Genomic DNA, 15,614 nt, shown 5'->3' on the forward strand with positions numbered 1-15,614 from the left:
ACTGAATTCCCTTCTTCCTTTTGAAGACAATCGTATCTGGGAAGAGTTGACTGAGTACTGGGAAGTTGCTCCATGTTTGTGTGCAATTCTTTCTGAAAGTGACCAAGATTTTTGCATCACATTGTCTGTCCTAAAGGTTTAAATTATCTTTTCTTCTTGCTTGTCCCCAGGGTCTTAATTTTCAACGAAGTGTAGAGGACATAGAGAAATGGTTGGAAGGTGTGGAAAATGAGCTGAAAGCACCATACAGTAACAATGATCTGGTGGTCTTGAACACCCATCTGAAGAGACAAGAGGAAGTGGAGGAAGATTTTGATGGTCATAGGGACCGGCTGCAAGAGCTTGTGGTCACAGCTCAGCAATTCCAGAAGGAGAAACACTTTCTTGCTGATGAACTAGAAGAGAGAGTGGATCAGCTGGTGCAGAGGTGTGTGAGTGCTTGGCCTGTTTTCTGCCATCCTTTTCCTACTTTTATCAGCCTTTTTCTTCCATGAATATTCTTTTGTCTTTCCTTATCTACACCAATCTGAATCAATTTGCGGTACTCATCAAATTATCTTTAAAACCTTCAGATACAAAAGACTACGTAATCCTCTGCAGGAGAGACATGCAAGTCTGGAGGCAAGCAGACTTCAGTACCAGTTCTTCCGAGATGTTGATGAGGAGTTGTCTTGGGTTCATGAGAAGCTCCCCATGGCTTCCTCCAGGGATTATGGTCAATCCCTGGCAACTGTTCAGAGTCTACAAGAAAAGCACCAGGTAATATCATGTGTGAACTATTCACAATCTTCAGAATCAAATAGAAAACACTAAACTCAGTATGTCTCTAGCAAAATTCATCTGCTGTGTGTGCTTTGGCTACCAGGAGTCATGATCCCTTTCATTTTTGATGTTTAAGTCCGTGACTTGGCAATGTGTGAGATTCCATCCTTCTTATCATTGCAGTGGTGCAAGTACCACACCATATGCTTTTCTGTGGGCAAATTGGCTCTTTCTGTGAACTGAGCTCAAAACTTGGCCTTTTCAACAGAAAACAGATTTTATAAACTTGTGTATGCTTTCATAGGTTCTTTGGGCAACAGATGGCCTAACAAAATGCTTTGAAACTCAGCAAGTACATCCAAAAAAGTTCATTGCTCAGATGTCTCAGGATGATCTTCCAGGAAAACATTTTTCCCCAAAACTTTTTCTACTCTGAAGAGAGGGAGCTAGCAGGGAAGTATTACAATCCCTAGCTCACCTTCATTGCACTGGTAGCTTTCAAGACAGCTGCTGAATTATTTCACTAGGTTCAGACAGGCCATCAGAGAAAGCAGTGTGTTGAATACTGTCATCTCAAATACCAATAAAACAATAGATGCCTTCCTGATAATTTTTCAATAAGGAGCACTGTCTCTTTGCAAACATGAGGTGGAAGTAAAAATTATTCCTATTAAAAGTTTCCAGCTGCTGTTGGTATCTAATGTTAGCAAATGACAGCCCATTTAATTGCCATGTCAAGTGCTTCTGGTAAAAATCTGTGCAACCTACATTAGGATTTGGAAAGAGAGATCATAAAAATTTTGAATGTATGTGATAAGTATACAATAAGAGAGAAACTCCAAGCATTTGATACAATCATTGCCAAACACTAAGAAAGAAAACCTTGTTTCAACATGATCAAAAGTAAAAATGTTGTTATGTGTGCAATTACTCCTAAAAGTTCTGGCTGACTTGGTAGGAAAGTGATTAGATTCACAGAAGAAAAGAATATTTGAGCTTAATTAATCTGAGAAAATATTTCAAATAACTGCAGGAATGGAGGAGATACTGTTTTAGGCTGTAATTATCTTTGTGTTAGTTGGCTAAGTCTCAAAATTTTGTGATGAACTGTGAGAATGGGAGATACAGACCAGAATATAAGTGCATAATGAAATGCCAATTTTCCTGCCATTTTTCTTCTCATTCTTCTGGAAACAGGACTAAAATACAAGCTTTAATTATCCCTATGTTAGTAGCTAGAGCCTCTACACCTTGTTTTAATGTTGGTTTACAAGCTAGCAAAAGTCAGTGGTAATGTAACAATCAAGAACTGAATATACTATTAGTTCTATCCTCTGTTGCTTGTCCTAATGAGCCAGATTTGAAAAATTCTGTCCTTGGTTTGTTACCACAAAAGAGATTGTGTGTGAAATGCATTAACCAAAGGGAGAAAAAAAAAACCCAAAACAATTGTCTTGCAAAAGAGCATTTATACACAAATATAATACATATACAAAGAGCTGCTTGGCTTGTAACAGATACTATGTCAGTTTTCAACAACATAGTCACTGTCTTGAAATTAATAGGAGGAAGTTAAAGGCAAGATTAGAATCAGAGCTCTTTTCCAGCCAAGCCAAGTTTGACAGTTAAGTTGAAAAAGCGGCTCCTCTCCTCGCAGAGGACATCTCTTCTACATTAACACAGCACTGCAGCCTAACTCTGGAGCTGCTGTTTCATAGCTATGAAATCAAACAGAACAATTGTAAAATTGTGGAGTTTGTTTGTGTGCATGGTGTTCAGGCATAGTCAGCCAAGGAATGCACATATACTTGCAGATAAATCACAGCATGGTGCTTGCCTACCCAGGCAAATATCATAGGACAGGCTATATAGATGTATGCATACAGTTTTAAAATCTACCAGTCTTCCAAAATTAATTTCATGTAAATTCTTTGAGAATTGGTTCAGGTAGTTTTGTTCTCTCTTATCCAGTTGGCTGTCTGATACTGTGTGTATCCACAGCGTTTTCAATGGCTGTTATGCAAAGCTGCATCTTCTACAAAGACATTGGCAAGGGATAAATACTATTGAGCGGGCAAATTGGTTGTTCTTACCTAGAAAAACCCTTCAAGAAACACCATGTAATGGAGTGGAAGGGGGAATGTTTCAATGGAATCTACAGATTAGAAGTTTGTGATTAGAGCCTCTTCAGTCCAGACTCTGAGATGGATACGCAACAGATTTCAAACTTCATGGCTAAATTTGGTTTCTATAATCATGCCTTCACCCCAAAAAGCTCCTCCACTCCACTGAGAGCATGCACTTAGACTTCATACCTCTGACTCATCTTCACAAATAGAAAGCAAATTTATAATTACATGACTAGCTTTTCTGGAATAAAAATCTCCATAACTTTCATTTTTGGTCTGTCATTTTACTCTTTACTCTTTCCAGAATTTGGAGAATGAGATAAACAGTCGGGATGCTTTGACCAAAGCAGTGCTCAGTACAGGACAGAAACTGGTAAGGGGAGGCCACTCAGCCTCCCGCAAGATTATGGAGCATCTGAAGGAGCTTGAGACTTCTGTAGAAAACTTGAAGGCAGAGGCTCAAGAGAGGAGACTGAGGCTCATGCAATCATATGAGGCCCATCTGTTCCTAAATGAGGTAAAGATGTTTCCTGAGAGATTTAATTTGATCTTTCTTTGCTAGAAGAACCTGTATTGTTTAATGGATACAAGTACTGAGAAAGGAAGAGAATTTATACTGTCCTGATTTTTCATATCTGGTAACTAAGGATACAGTGGAGAAATAACAGTTGTCTTTCAACTAATGCAGTGAGTAACACGTAACTGCCATTACTGGGTTCTGGGTACGCATTTTTTCGAAGTGCCTCCTGGACTGCCTTACAGGAAGCCACCTGAGCTACACTCTGTTTTCACTGATGTGTCAGTGCACCACTGATTTCCAGTTTTCTTTATCTTGACTTAATCAACTTGGATTAAGGCTTATCCCTGTATTTTATACAGCTACTGGAGGTGGAGGCATGGCTGGCAGAGAGGAGTTTCATTCTGGAGACCTCTGATTATGGGAAGAATGAAGAATCCACACAAGTTTTACTTCGTAAACTTGAAGCTACCAAACTGGACATGGATAGTTTCAGGTCCCGGATTGAGAAAGTACAGGAGACAGGTGCCAGCTTAATAAACAAAGACAGTCCAGAGAGGTAGGAAAATGAAAAAAGGCTTCTTCTCCAGGTCTAACAGAAATGTCCAGAGAAGGAAAATATGGAAAAGTTCAACCCTGTTTGATGGCTCATTCAGAAATTAGACTTCAGGGGACGTCCATTCTTCCTTCATCATCATCACACACACTGAGCCCCCCCCAAAAGCTTGATTTTTTTTAATGCTTTCATTACTGTATTTTTGTAACAACACACCAATTAGTGTGGATCAGCTTCTTTGTGCATTGTCTATTCCCAAGAACTCTCATCTAGTTCTAATTTACACAAATGTTCAAAAAACACTGTGCTTGGGAAAGGAAATGAACATTCTTGATAGTTCACTGTTTTCCATTTCAAGTTTGGTTTTATATCTGGGAATGAATAAGTGAAAAGAGCAGCCATTTGTATGATATACTGTAATTTCCTGCACTAGCTGGCTTTAATGGCACAGTATACTCACCCCATGATGTTATCTGCTTTATTCTGTATTTTAAAGATGTTCCAAATTCAACACATCAGAAAAGACAATGCTCAGAAAGAAGACTAAAGCAAAAATATTCCTTCTAATTCTTGTTCTTTGCAGCTCAGTCATACTTTCAAAGCTCCAAGGGATCCTAGCAGAGTACCAGTCTCTCCTACAGAAGTCTGAGACCCAGAGAAGATGCCTTCAAGAACAATTCCAGCTCTATCAGTTTGAGAGAGAATTCCAGCTGGTGGATGCATGGCTTTCCAGTAAACAGTCTGTAGCAGAATCTGATGACTATGGGCAGGACTTAGATGATGTTGAGGTAAAAGAAAATAAAAGGTATTGCATGTGTTGTGTGGCAAAACAGGAATATATTTGCTGCAATTCTTGTGTAGCTGCTGACAGTGAAGCATGCTACAGTTGCAAGAAAAAAGCAAACCAGTTATCTCTGCAGCAAGAGCTGACTGGCTTCTCTCTGGTCATATAGGACTCTCTGAGACAGCATCCTACAACAGAAAAAGTAGGTGTAACAGAAAGTTAGTTTTTCATGGGTAAGGTGAGGTCAGTACACTTCACTGCTTGCCCTTATTATAAACTTGAAAGGACCTAAAAAATCTGACCATGGGCCATGCTTTCATAACAATTTCCATTGAAAACACTGGGATGCAGTATTCACCCCTCCAGTTGCAGATTTCAAGGATAAATTTCTCCTTGGGGCATGCAGTGCAGAGAGGTATGATTCATAGTGTACACTCCTCAACAACTGCTGCGTATGTAGACAAGTTATGTTTACTAGTTTTGATCTGGGCAGTTGCTGCTTTTCAGGCTGTGGATGATTTTTCTCTGTGACATAGGATGTTAAATGATAGATCCCTTCTTCTGATTCCAGATCATTTGCATTTTTCAAGTGATTCGCACATAGCTTTTTTGTTATACAGAACAGAAAAAATTATTCCTTCTGTCTCTCTCATAGATGTAGGCAGAAATTCTTATATTTTTGTGTCTCCATTTATTCTGCAGGTGCTAGAGAAAAAGTTTAAAGATTTTGTAAATGAGGTGAAGCCTCTGGGACATTCTAAAGTTGCCTCCTTAAATGAGTTAGCATCTAAACTAGATAAGGAGGGCCACAGCAAGATGGACATTATCCAGAAGAGAACAAAGCAAATCAGTGAAATGTGGGAGAAACTATGCCATGCCATTCAGACAAGGACAGAGGTAGGAAATACATAAAATCTGGGGCAATGATTTCCCTACAGTCTCCCCATGTCCTTCTTTCTTTCCCAAATCAGTGCATTGCTCATGTTGAAGCACAAGAAATGAGTGCATTTTGTTCAATTCTTTCTTGATCAGTTTCCCTTTACTGCCACTTCTTACCCTGCTGTTCCTGGCAAGGCTTATACTTGAAAGATATTTACCAGCCCTGAGTAATTGTTTTTCTTAATTCACTGCTAACTTTGGTTTCCTGAAAAACAAAGCCAGTCTAATAATTTACCACCACTAACAGGAGTTCAGCTTTGACACTTATTGGTCTCTTCATTGAACTACTTTTTAAACAGCTTGTTAAACAAGATTGAAAGTCTCCAGATTTTTTTGCTGAGTTAGCAACTTGAAGTCAGAGAAAGTGTGTGGGAGAGAATGTGATAGAGGACACAGAGTCAAAGCCCCTACGTTTTGGCAGCAGTTAGCTGTTAAATCAGCTCACTCTGTCTCAGGAAACTACAGTCACAGATGTATTTGGAAAAGCAGAGACAATACCTGGAACTCAACATTTTTGTTTATTTTAAGGAAAACATAAAATGCAAGATGTCCTCAAATCTTTTTTCCACTACTGTAGCATACATATTTTGCTTACGAAGTAGCTCAAGCCCACTATTGTCTGTTAGTAGAAATAAATGCATGAGTATTGTTAGTATAGAGTTTGACTATAAAATAGTATTAGAACACTTTTTAATCATCTCATTTCAGAAAAAATGTAATTTGTACTTAACTCCTCTTACTTTGTTTGAAGTGTAGAGCTTTATTCTAAGTAAGTATTTTAGGACACTTTCTGTGGTGTAGAGACCTACCTTTAGAGTACAATTCATGCTCTCCATTTTGAGCATTCTTCTTATATAGGGATAAATTGCATTTGGAGACATTTGTTTCTTTCCATTGTCCTAGAGGACCTTAATACCTTGTTTTCAGATGACTTAATTGGGAAGGTGTTTCATTCCCCCTCTTGTTCAGTTTGTACTGCATTATGACATCTTAGGTTTGGCTTTTTTATTGTTGTAGACATGCTATACATCATTACCACTAAATTTCTCCTTTATTCCAGAATCTAAGAGCAGCATGTCAAGTTCACCAGTATGATCACGATGTGGATGAAGTAAAAGGCTGGATGCAGGAGAAAGAGGCAGTGGTGGATATAGAAGATTATGGGTATGACCTTCCAAGTGTACAGACACTTCTCAGCCATCTTGAGGGAGTAGAGGTAAGGGCATCTGTCATGAAGCATTAGCAAAAAAGGATAGACAGCAGGGAAAAAAAGGAGACTGATATTTGATTTTTCAAGGAATTTTCTTGCAGACCAACAAAAGATAAATGTATTGCTTGCTTACATATTCTTTGTGCTTCACAGAAGACGGCCTTTTCCTCTTCTTTTTAACATTGTTGTCATGGGTTCACCTAGGTGGGCCTAAACTTGGTTTTTTTGAAGTTCAGACTAGGCCTGGAGCCATATTATTAGTATTTTTGTTTATAAGGATGAGCCTCTCTTCAAAAATTTATTCCAAGTTGTTATTATAATTGCAAAATTGTCATCTGAACTACAGGAGACTTCAGCTCCACACCTACCAGAATAATCAGTGTGTCACATCTAAAGAAGTTTCTTTTATGTTGGATGATGAACGTTAAAAGGCATTTGGAGAAAACTGAGAGGAAAAGTCTTAACAGATTAATATTTTCAGCTTCTGTACAACCATCTTCAAAATCTGCTTTTGATAAATCTGAGTAGTATTTGATCTTACAATCCATTCTGTCTTTGTTCCAGAGAGATCTAGGAGTCATCATGAAAGAGCTGGAGCGGATTCGAGGAGAGGCTTGGCACCTCAGCCGTACATACCCTCAAGTTAAGGAAAATATCATGGAGAGACTCACAGATGTGGATGAGTCTTGGGAAAAATTGGACAAAAAATTTCTGGACAGGAAGGCAAGACTGAGCCAGGCAGAACAAGTCCAGCTCTACTTCAAAGACTGCAGGGAACTGATGTATGTATTGGCCTCTTGTTCTTGGCAGTGGGATTTATTTCTTGTCTTTCCCATACAAAATTTTCTAAATTACACCTGTTTGGTTTTTGACCCCTGTCCGAGGTGCTCTGCAGCTTGCTTTCAAATAATTCTCTTTGAATAATAATATATGGCATCTTCTCAACAGCACTTCATAGAACTTACCAGGTATCAGAGGTGACTGTAGCACTTTAGCACAGTGTGCATGACAAGGCCACGTTTTTAGGCTATTTCCCAAGCAGTCTTGGAGAATTCAGACACTGGATAGATTTGGTAGTTTCACAATTCCAGTTGAAAATATTATTGATTCCATGGAAGGAGAGGGTATCTCTGGCTAGATAATGAAGTAATTTGTACACCTGCACAGATAGCAGTGCACCTTTTTCTCTGAGTCAAAGCAACTACATTAAAGATTATCTTCTAGAATAAGTTAGACTTGCTCAGGTGCTGACAGTGTCTTGCACACATGCATTTAATGGCATTACCCAACATTCTTCTGTCAATTCTTATTAAGACTCTTTTTTTTTGCAAGAATTCAGTTGCTGGGAATTTTTTTTCCCCCTTTTCAAATCTATCTTAGAACAGAATGCTGAATGTTTAAAGCATCTATAAATGTTTTTAAACATTTTGAGCTAAGTGTCTCTTTTTTTTTTAAATCAATCATGCCAAAGTATCTTTAAGCAGAGGTCTAATGTAAGAATTGAAATAGCTCATGGAAATATGCTAAAGTGCCAGACCAAAATTATATTATTGTATTTCATCATTTTAATGCCATCTTCATCAAAATTGATACATTTTTAATGAAAATTGTGGAGTTTAAGCAGGATTTCTGCAGAAATAATATGGACACACTTAAATCAGTGTAAATAATGAAAAAGTTAATCTGTGGCATGAGTAGAAATACAGACAGTGAAGAGGTTACTGGATATTCACTGTGCTATTCAATGGATATTCACTGTGCTAAGGGATAGATCCCAAGCTCAGGTAAATCAAGATGCATTGGTTTATGCCAGTTGAGACTCATAGAGTAGAAAATTTTATTTTAAAACTATCTATCAATATGCTCCTTTGCATGACCACTCGGTATGCATACGAAGTACTTTCATGCATGATGACAAGGTTTTGACAGATATCTGAAAGCCTCTGTGTTCCTTTGCAATGTATAAAAGTATTGTGCATGTGTATAACCTAAGCATTTGCATTTAGTTTTTTTCTGAGGATTTGAATGCACAATACTTCAGTGTGTATGGATGCTACAGCTGTCTTTCTAACAGGCTGTGTATGGAAACAGCACTAGGACTATTATATCACGTTATAAAAATCCATAGATGTGTGAGTAAACCTTAAGCAATGTATTTGTATGTTGTTATGGTTTAACCCAAGTCAGCAGCTAAGTATCACACAGCCACTCACTCACTGCCCCAGGCATCCAGTGGAATGGAGAGGAGGAGCAGAAATTAAAAACAAACAAACAAACAACATGTGTTGAGATGAGAACAGTTGAAATAAAGTAAAATATAATAATATTGATGATAATACTAAAGATGAAGATAATATTGTAATTTAAAAAAAGAGGAAAATAACCCCCCCAAAAAACAATTGATGCATGATACAATTGCCCACCTCCCACTGATCAGTGCCAGCCTGTTCCCAAGCAGCAACTGGCCCCTTCTGACCAATTTCCCCCACTGGGCATGGTGTTCTACAGTATGGAATATCGCTTTGGCCAGTTCAGGTCAGCTGTCCTGGTTGTATTTGCCCCTGCCCAGCTTCTTGTGTACCTCCTCACTAGCAGAGCATGAGAAACTGAAAAATCCTTGACTTAGAGTTGGTACTACTCAGCAACAACCAAAACATCAATGTGTTATCAACTTTATTCTCATACTAAATCAAAAAACCCAGCACTTGTACCAGTTACAAAGAGGAAAATTAACTATCCCAGTAAAAATCAGGACAGTATTAATATCTTTTGTGAGCAAATAAAAGTCTGTATAGATTTATCCACAGCCATGGCACGTGTGTGTTCCCAAATATGCAACAGATTAAGATTCCTTCCCTTTTTATGCTTTGGCTCTGTTCTGTAGGACCTGGGCCAATGAGATGCACGCACTAGTGATATCTGAGGAACTGGCTAATGATGTCCTGGGAGCTGAACTGCTTATCAAGCGCCATGAGGAATACAAGCGTGAGATAGAGAAGCAGTGGCTAAAATATGAAGAAATGCAGCGGGCAGGAGGTGACCTGATGAAGAATGCACATTTCATGTCTGTGGAGGTCAGTTCATGAGTGAGGTATTTTACAAACAAGAGTGACCAAAGGCATGAAAGGGACAGAAGTTGCAGTTTTGTCTTTGTTTCAGAGTAGAAGATCTAAACAGGACAGTCCAGTTCTTTACTGTTAAAAACTGCATGCTTCATTTGACAAATAATATAATAAAAAAAACCCTCCTAAAGTTCTTATGATACATCACAATGCAATCACCTGCAGGATGGACTGATGCCCCTGTGTACACCAGAAGATAAGAAAATCTTCAGAAATGTGCAAAGGAACAAGAATGTTAACTTTTCTGTGATCTTGTTATCTATGTACATTTAGACTTTGCCCAAGCTTGTCTTGACACTCTCTGTAAATCCAGAGATAACATCAAAAACAATTTCAGAATTTACACAAAATTATAGTACTTCTGTTGTAGAAAGAACAAGAAAACTTTCTGCAGTTTAAGTCTCTCCACTTTTGCATTGCCATAAATGGATGTATTTGTTGAATCTTTTGGTTCTCGCTAGTTCTATAAAAAGCAACCTGGGTATAAAGTTTAGTCTTGGGAAATCATAAGGTAGAATTGGTCTATAGTATGTGGAATGTGCATAAAATATCTCGCTATACAATATACAGGCTAAATGAAATCAAGTAAGAAAAAATGAGAACTCACATATGTTTCTAAATTATGGTAACACCACAGTTATCCAGTTGTAATCTTCCAAATCGTGAAGTTTAAATCATTACATGCTAGTTGGCTGTCATGTGGAAATCTGATTGGATTTTTTACCTCCTGGCTTTGCAAATGTTATATTTCTAGATTGAAGAAAAATTGTTAGAGCTATCAGAGCTGATGAATAAGGTAAAGGAGAGCTGGGATATGAGAAAAGTGTTGTATGAAGAAAACTGGGAGATTCAATTGCTCCGCAGAGAGCTAGAACAAGCAGAAGCATGGCTGACTGCCAAGGAGAGCTTTCTTTCAGATCCTAACTATGGGGTGAGTAGCAACAGTGCAATACTATTGAACACTCTGTGCCTCAGCATGTACAGAGTACTTGGTACATGTACCTGCCCAGGCCTGAAATAAATCACGATCTAAACACTAATGAGGAAGGGCAGGAACTCTGCCCTCTTACAGAAGTGAGCCCAGGGCAGTTGCGTTTGACCTGGTGATGGGCTCCTGGAAGTGGTGGTTTCCAGCAGGTGGTAGAAAACTGGGGAGAATTCCAGATCATATTTTCAAATAACTTGTAGAGGGTTCAACCTTCCTTGCCGTGCTGAGAGTCTGTTTTGAAAGGAAAAGGGGGGTTTCCGCACCTGTTCTTCCCATCCAGCCTTCGAATGGTTTACACAGATGGCTTGACAGCTAGCTGATAAATTCCCTTTTAAAAGCTAGCATCCTATATTTTCGGTTTGGTTTGGGATCTTTTCTCATTGTGGGCTATCTTCTGATGGTTTATAAGGTGGGAAAACAAACTCATAAACTGAGGTATCAAAAACTAAGCAGAGGGCATGACAGAGGTTTAAGATGCATTTGTCGTAGGGCAGGAACTGCTGTGTCTAGCACAGGTTTCTCACCATCCCTGGAGGTTTTTAAGATGAGACTGGATGTGGCACTTAGTGCCATGATCTACTTATCAAAGTGGGGTTGGATCAAGGGTTGGACTTGATAATCTCAGAGGTCTCTTCCAACCCAGCTGATTCTATGATTCTATTGTTCTATGATTCTAGAATCCATGTACTTAATCTGTATGTAAACAGTTACAGCTGGGAGCCATGGTACTACATGGCTTTGCAAAAAAGGGAAGGTTGTTATTTGAGCTCTTTTCCTTCTGTACATCAGAGAGACTGCAGGGTACAGATCATTTTTTGTGTGTAAATTCAGATTTCTCACACAATAGCAGGGGTTTAGACATTCAGTTACAAAAATTCAGAATCACCTTTTGTCTAAAAAGAAAGGGTAAATCTGAAAATCTTTAGGTATAGTCTTTTCTGATGGACTTGATTTTGGACTTCCATAACTGGTAATTTTTCCATTCAGGATTCAGTGTCTGAAGTAGAGGAATTACTGAAGAAACACCATGATTTTGAGAAGATGCTTGCAGCACAGGAGGAGAAATTTGCTCAGCTCAGCAGGAAAACTAAGGTGAGTACTAGAAGGTTGATGAGCTGTGTATGAGATAGGATGATCTGAGTCCTTGATTGTTTGGATGTCACTCCACATACAAACAAACCCCAGGCTGATATGGGGTAAATGAGTTATCAAAGCTGAGATATTGCAGACAGAGAAGCTGAGAACAAGACCTATTTGTGGATTTTTATCCACATATCAAATAGCTTGTAAAAGCTCTTGGGAAGAAGTGGAAGTTTTCTTCTGCTAGGAGCAGCAGAAAGGATGTGAGAACAGGGTGATCCCTTGATACATATATGGAGAGATTTTGCTTCATTCAGGATTTCAGTAGGGAGCTGGAGCCACTTGGGAGTTCTAGAGGATAGCAAAGTGCTGAAAATAAAGGAAAACAAAGCACAGATAGGTCTTTTTCTTTCGAGCATCAGAGCTTTACAGTGGATTGTGATAAGTAGCAAAAATATTTGGTGAGCCTCTAAGATTCGGTGGGTTTTTTAAATTATTTTCATGAAATAACCAGCAAAACATAGCTTTTTTTTGTTAATATTAAGCTAAAAATTAGCTTAGCCTAATCTGTCTTTTGTTCAGTGGTTTGGAAATTGGCTAAATGAAGGGACAAGGGTCTTTTTCTCTAAAACATTCCTTGAAAACACCCCCAGATCCTCAATGTTCTTACAGAAAACTTGAAGAGGCAGTGCCACAAAAAGGAGCATAAGTTCTCTGGAGCTTATTAAAAAATCAACCTCTAGAGAACTTATCAAGGGCAGGATTCACTGTATTTGAGATTAACCACCGTTAATATTTATGGTTTGGGCAACAAAATAATGCTCAGCACAGAGCATTTCAGATCTGGCTCTAAGACTGCCAGCAGAGGTACAGGCCTTAAAATTCAATGCCAGGAGACAGTGTATTTGAAAACTTATTCCTGCTTAAAAAATAAAAATCTTATCTAAGTGTCCATGAATGAAAGGTAATTTTAAAAAATGTAATACTGCTGTCCTACAGAGAGAGATGAATCTTCTGAAACAAGTGGACACAGAAGACAGTGATCATAAGGATAAAGGCAAAGTTGTACGGGTTCCCTCTCTGAGAAGAAGAACATCTGACAGAAGGAATACACTCCCAAAAGCAATAGAAATAAAGAGCACAACACCACTGCCATCTGTGCCCTTACACAGCCTGTCCTGGAGGGCCCCACTTGAAACTATTTTCTCCCCTGTTGAAAAATCTCCAACAAGGTTCCAGCAATTCCTTGCTGAGGAAGTTCCTGAAGTGCTGAGCAGCAACAAAACAGAAATGAAAGCTGAGATGAGGCTCAGTGAGATTATCACTCCACCTACACCGAAGACGGTGGGCCCACAAGTTACATCTTTGGAAAGTCACAGTTCTTTAAGCTCTCCTTTATCTCCTACTCCTATAAACCAGCAACACAGGAGCAGTTTGTCAGACTCACATGCCACAGACCACCTATCTCCTAAGGAACAAGGTGCTATGGGTGCCTCTTTTTCCAACCGCCAGACCAAACTAATGGCAACACCACTTGAGCCTGGACAAAAGTCCCTAGATAAATCACCAACCTTACTGCTGTCTGACTCCTATCCCAAGAGATTAGACAATACATCTTCGGTAAGTCCCAGGAATTCCTGGCTTTCTCCTCACAAAACTGCTAGTTAAAGTAAGGCAATAAAGGAATTTCTGAGTGAAAGTCACAAAGAGCACTATTCAGTGGACATATCATGGATACACTCCTGGATCCAAACAACAAGAGATGTTTTATGTACCTTTGCAATTGAATCACTTTCCACAACAACAGCTGACTTAAGCAGCTATGTATAGCTTAAACCCATTTTTTATTTGCTCAGCTTCATAGCCTAGGTCCTAACAACTGTATTGGTTTCTGTTTTCCTTCCCAAACTAGAGATTATTCCTGCTGCTGAATACTCAGCAGAGCCGTTAACAACAGAGAGAGATGCGGTCTCACAGAGGTGAGACTGCAGTCTTACCTACACCCTTCATGTGAGGTAGAAGTGGTTAATGTCCACTGAGTTTAGAAGTCAGAGAGAGGCAGGACCTAATGGCACACTTGCCAAAGAGCTGGCCTGGTGCAAGACTAGAAACAACTCCTGTTTGCTCTCCCTGGCAGGAAATGCACTGTTAACTCAACACTCTTGTACTCTAAGAGGAATGTGTTTATCACATACCCAAGTGCTCCAATATAGCACTACACATTAGTGTAACTCAGTAAGTGTAGAGGTGGTATGAATAACTGAGGCAATTTAAGTAAAATGTATAATATAAAAATAATATTAAATAATTAATTAACACACTATGATAGAACAAATTCCATAAGCAAATTGCTCCAGAAGGATGTGAATTCTCTTCATTTAGGTAGTGTATCAAAGATATGATTGCAACCTAGTGAGGTTTTCTAGCTGTGCTCTCAATATAAGGGCTAGGGAAAGCACAGATCAGTTTCTTTGCATGGAATTTATCTAAAAAAGACCTTCAGAAATTTTAACATATGCTTAAGGGCCATTTAAAGTTAAGTAGCAATGTTCTTGTGTGCCTCAGGTTTCTGCAAGTCTCCAGCACATGGAGGGTTTCCTAGAGAAGAGAGATCAGCTCCTTCCAAGAAGACAACAGGTAGAAACAAATGCCATCACTCTGGGTTATTTCATTTTTCCTTGGATTATAGTCTGATTTCTGCAGGACAATCCCTGCTGAAGAGCAGATCAATACTGTGGGTTTGCTTCAGTTACCACTAAAATGTATGAGCAAGTGTCCAGAGACTTTGGCAGCACCTGATCAAGTCCTTAGGAGAAAGAAACAATGGAATTTTTGGCTGTCATGGGAGTCATAGAGAACAGGGTCTACATTTAATGGATTTATGGACCATACCCTAGGCTGTATAAACATGTAAACTACATTTTCCTAATTATAAACACAGGTTTCAATGTATCAACTGAATTGGGGGAAAAAAACCCCCAATATTTAAAAACATGAAACAACAAAAACCCAAAACAAAACAAAAACAAACAAGCCAAAAATCTCAACAAAGAAATAAACAAAACCAACCCAAATCCCCAAATCCACTAAAAAGACAAACAACCCACATCCCCCAAAAAATAAAGCTTCATGATCTTGTAACAGGATGTGATCGTTTGTTGGCAGTAGAAATCCTCAGTCCCATGCTCCCAATACTTAAAATTTCTAACTGTGTTAAACGAGAATAAAGATTCTGTTTATTTTTTAAGAGTTGGTTATTAAATCCAGGTTTGAATGAAACTCAATCTAGATTCTTATCCTGGGAAATAATACCATTTCAGGTCAGTAGCCTAATGATCATAATAGGGCAGGAATTTTCTAATATTCACCACCAATCTGTAGACATCTGTGTTTGCTGAGGTATTGCACATAGCAATGGATTGGATTATTTGTCTCATAGAATATTTCCACTGAAATTTTTAACTTTAAAGACCTGTTTTAAAAAACTGAATCTGGTATGGACTCTGTCTTCTGGAAGACAAATTTAG

The 15,614-nt window shown here is 38.7% G+C and overlaps 1 protein-coding gene across 1 annotated transcript in view; it reads left to right on the forward strand.

Annotated features, from left to right (window-relative positions):
• SPTBN5 (spectrin beta, non-erythrocytic 5) overlaps nt 1–15,614 on the forward strand; it is a 92,785-nt gene that overhangs the window by 74,193 nt on the left and 2,978 nt on the right. Inside the window, 13 exon segments of the mRNA XM_071559305.1 lie at nt 171–427; nt 573–759; nt 3,196–3,408; nt 3,771–3,967; nt 4,548–4,752; nt 5,451–5,645; nt 6,748–6,903; nt 7,462–7,679; nt 9,782–9,971; nt 10,774–10,950; nt 11,995–12,099; nt 13,087–13,707; nt 14,653–14,724. Coding sequence (XP_071415406.1) covers nt 171–427; nt 573–759; nt 3,196–3,408; nt 3,771–3,967; nt 4,548–4,752; nt 5,451–5,645; nt 6,748–6,903; nt 7,462–7,679; nt 9,782–9,971; nt 10,774–10,950; nt 11,995–12,099; nt 13,087–13,707; nt 14,653–14,724 — 2,793 coding nt within the window.

Source organism: Pithys albifrons, chromosome 6 (genome assembly GCF_047495875.1).
Source record: "Pithys albifrons albifrons isolate INPA30051 chromosome 6, PitAlb_v1, whole genome shotgun sequence".
Lineage (NCBI taxonomy): Eukaryota > Metazoa > Chordata > Aves > Passeriformes > Thamnophilidae > Pithys > Pithys albifrons.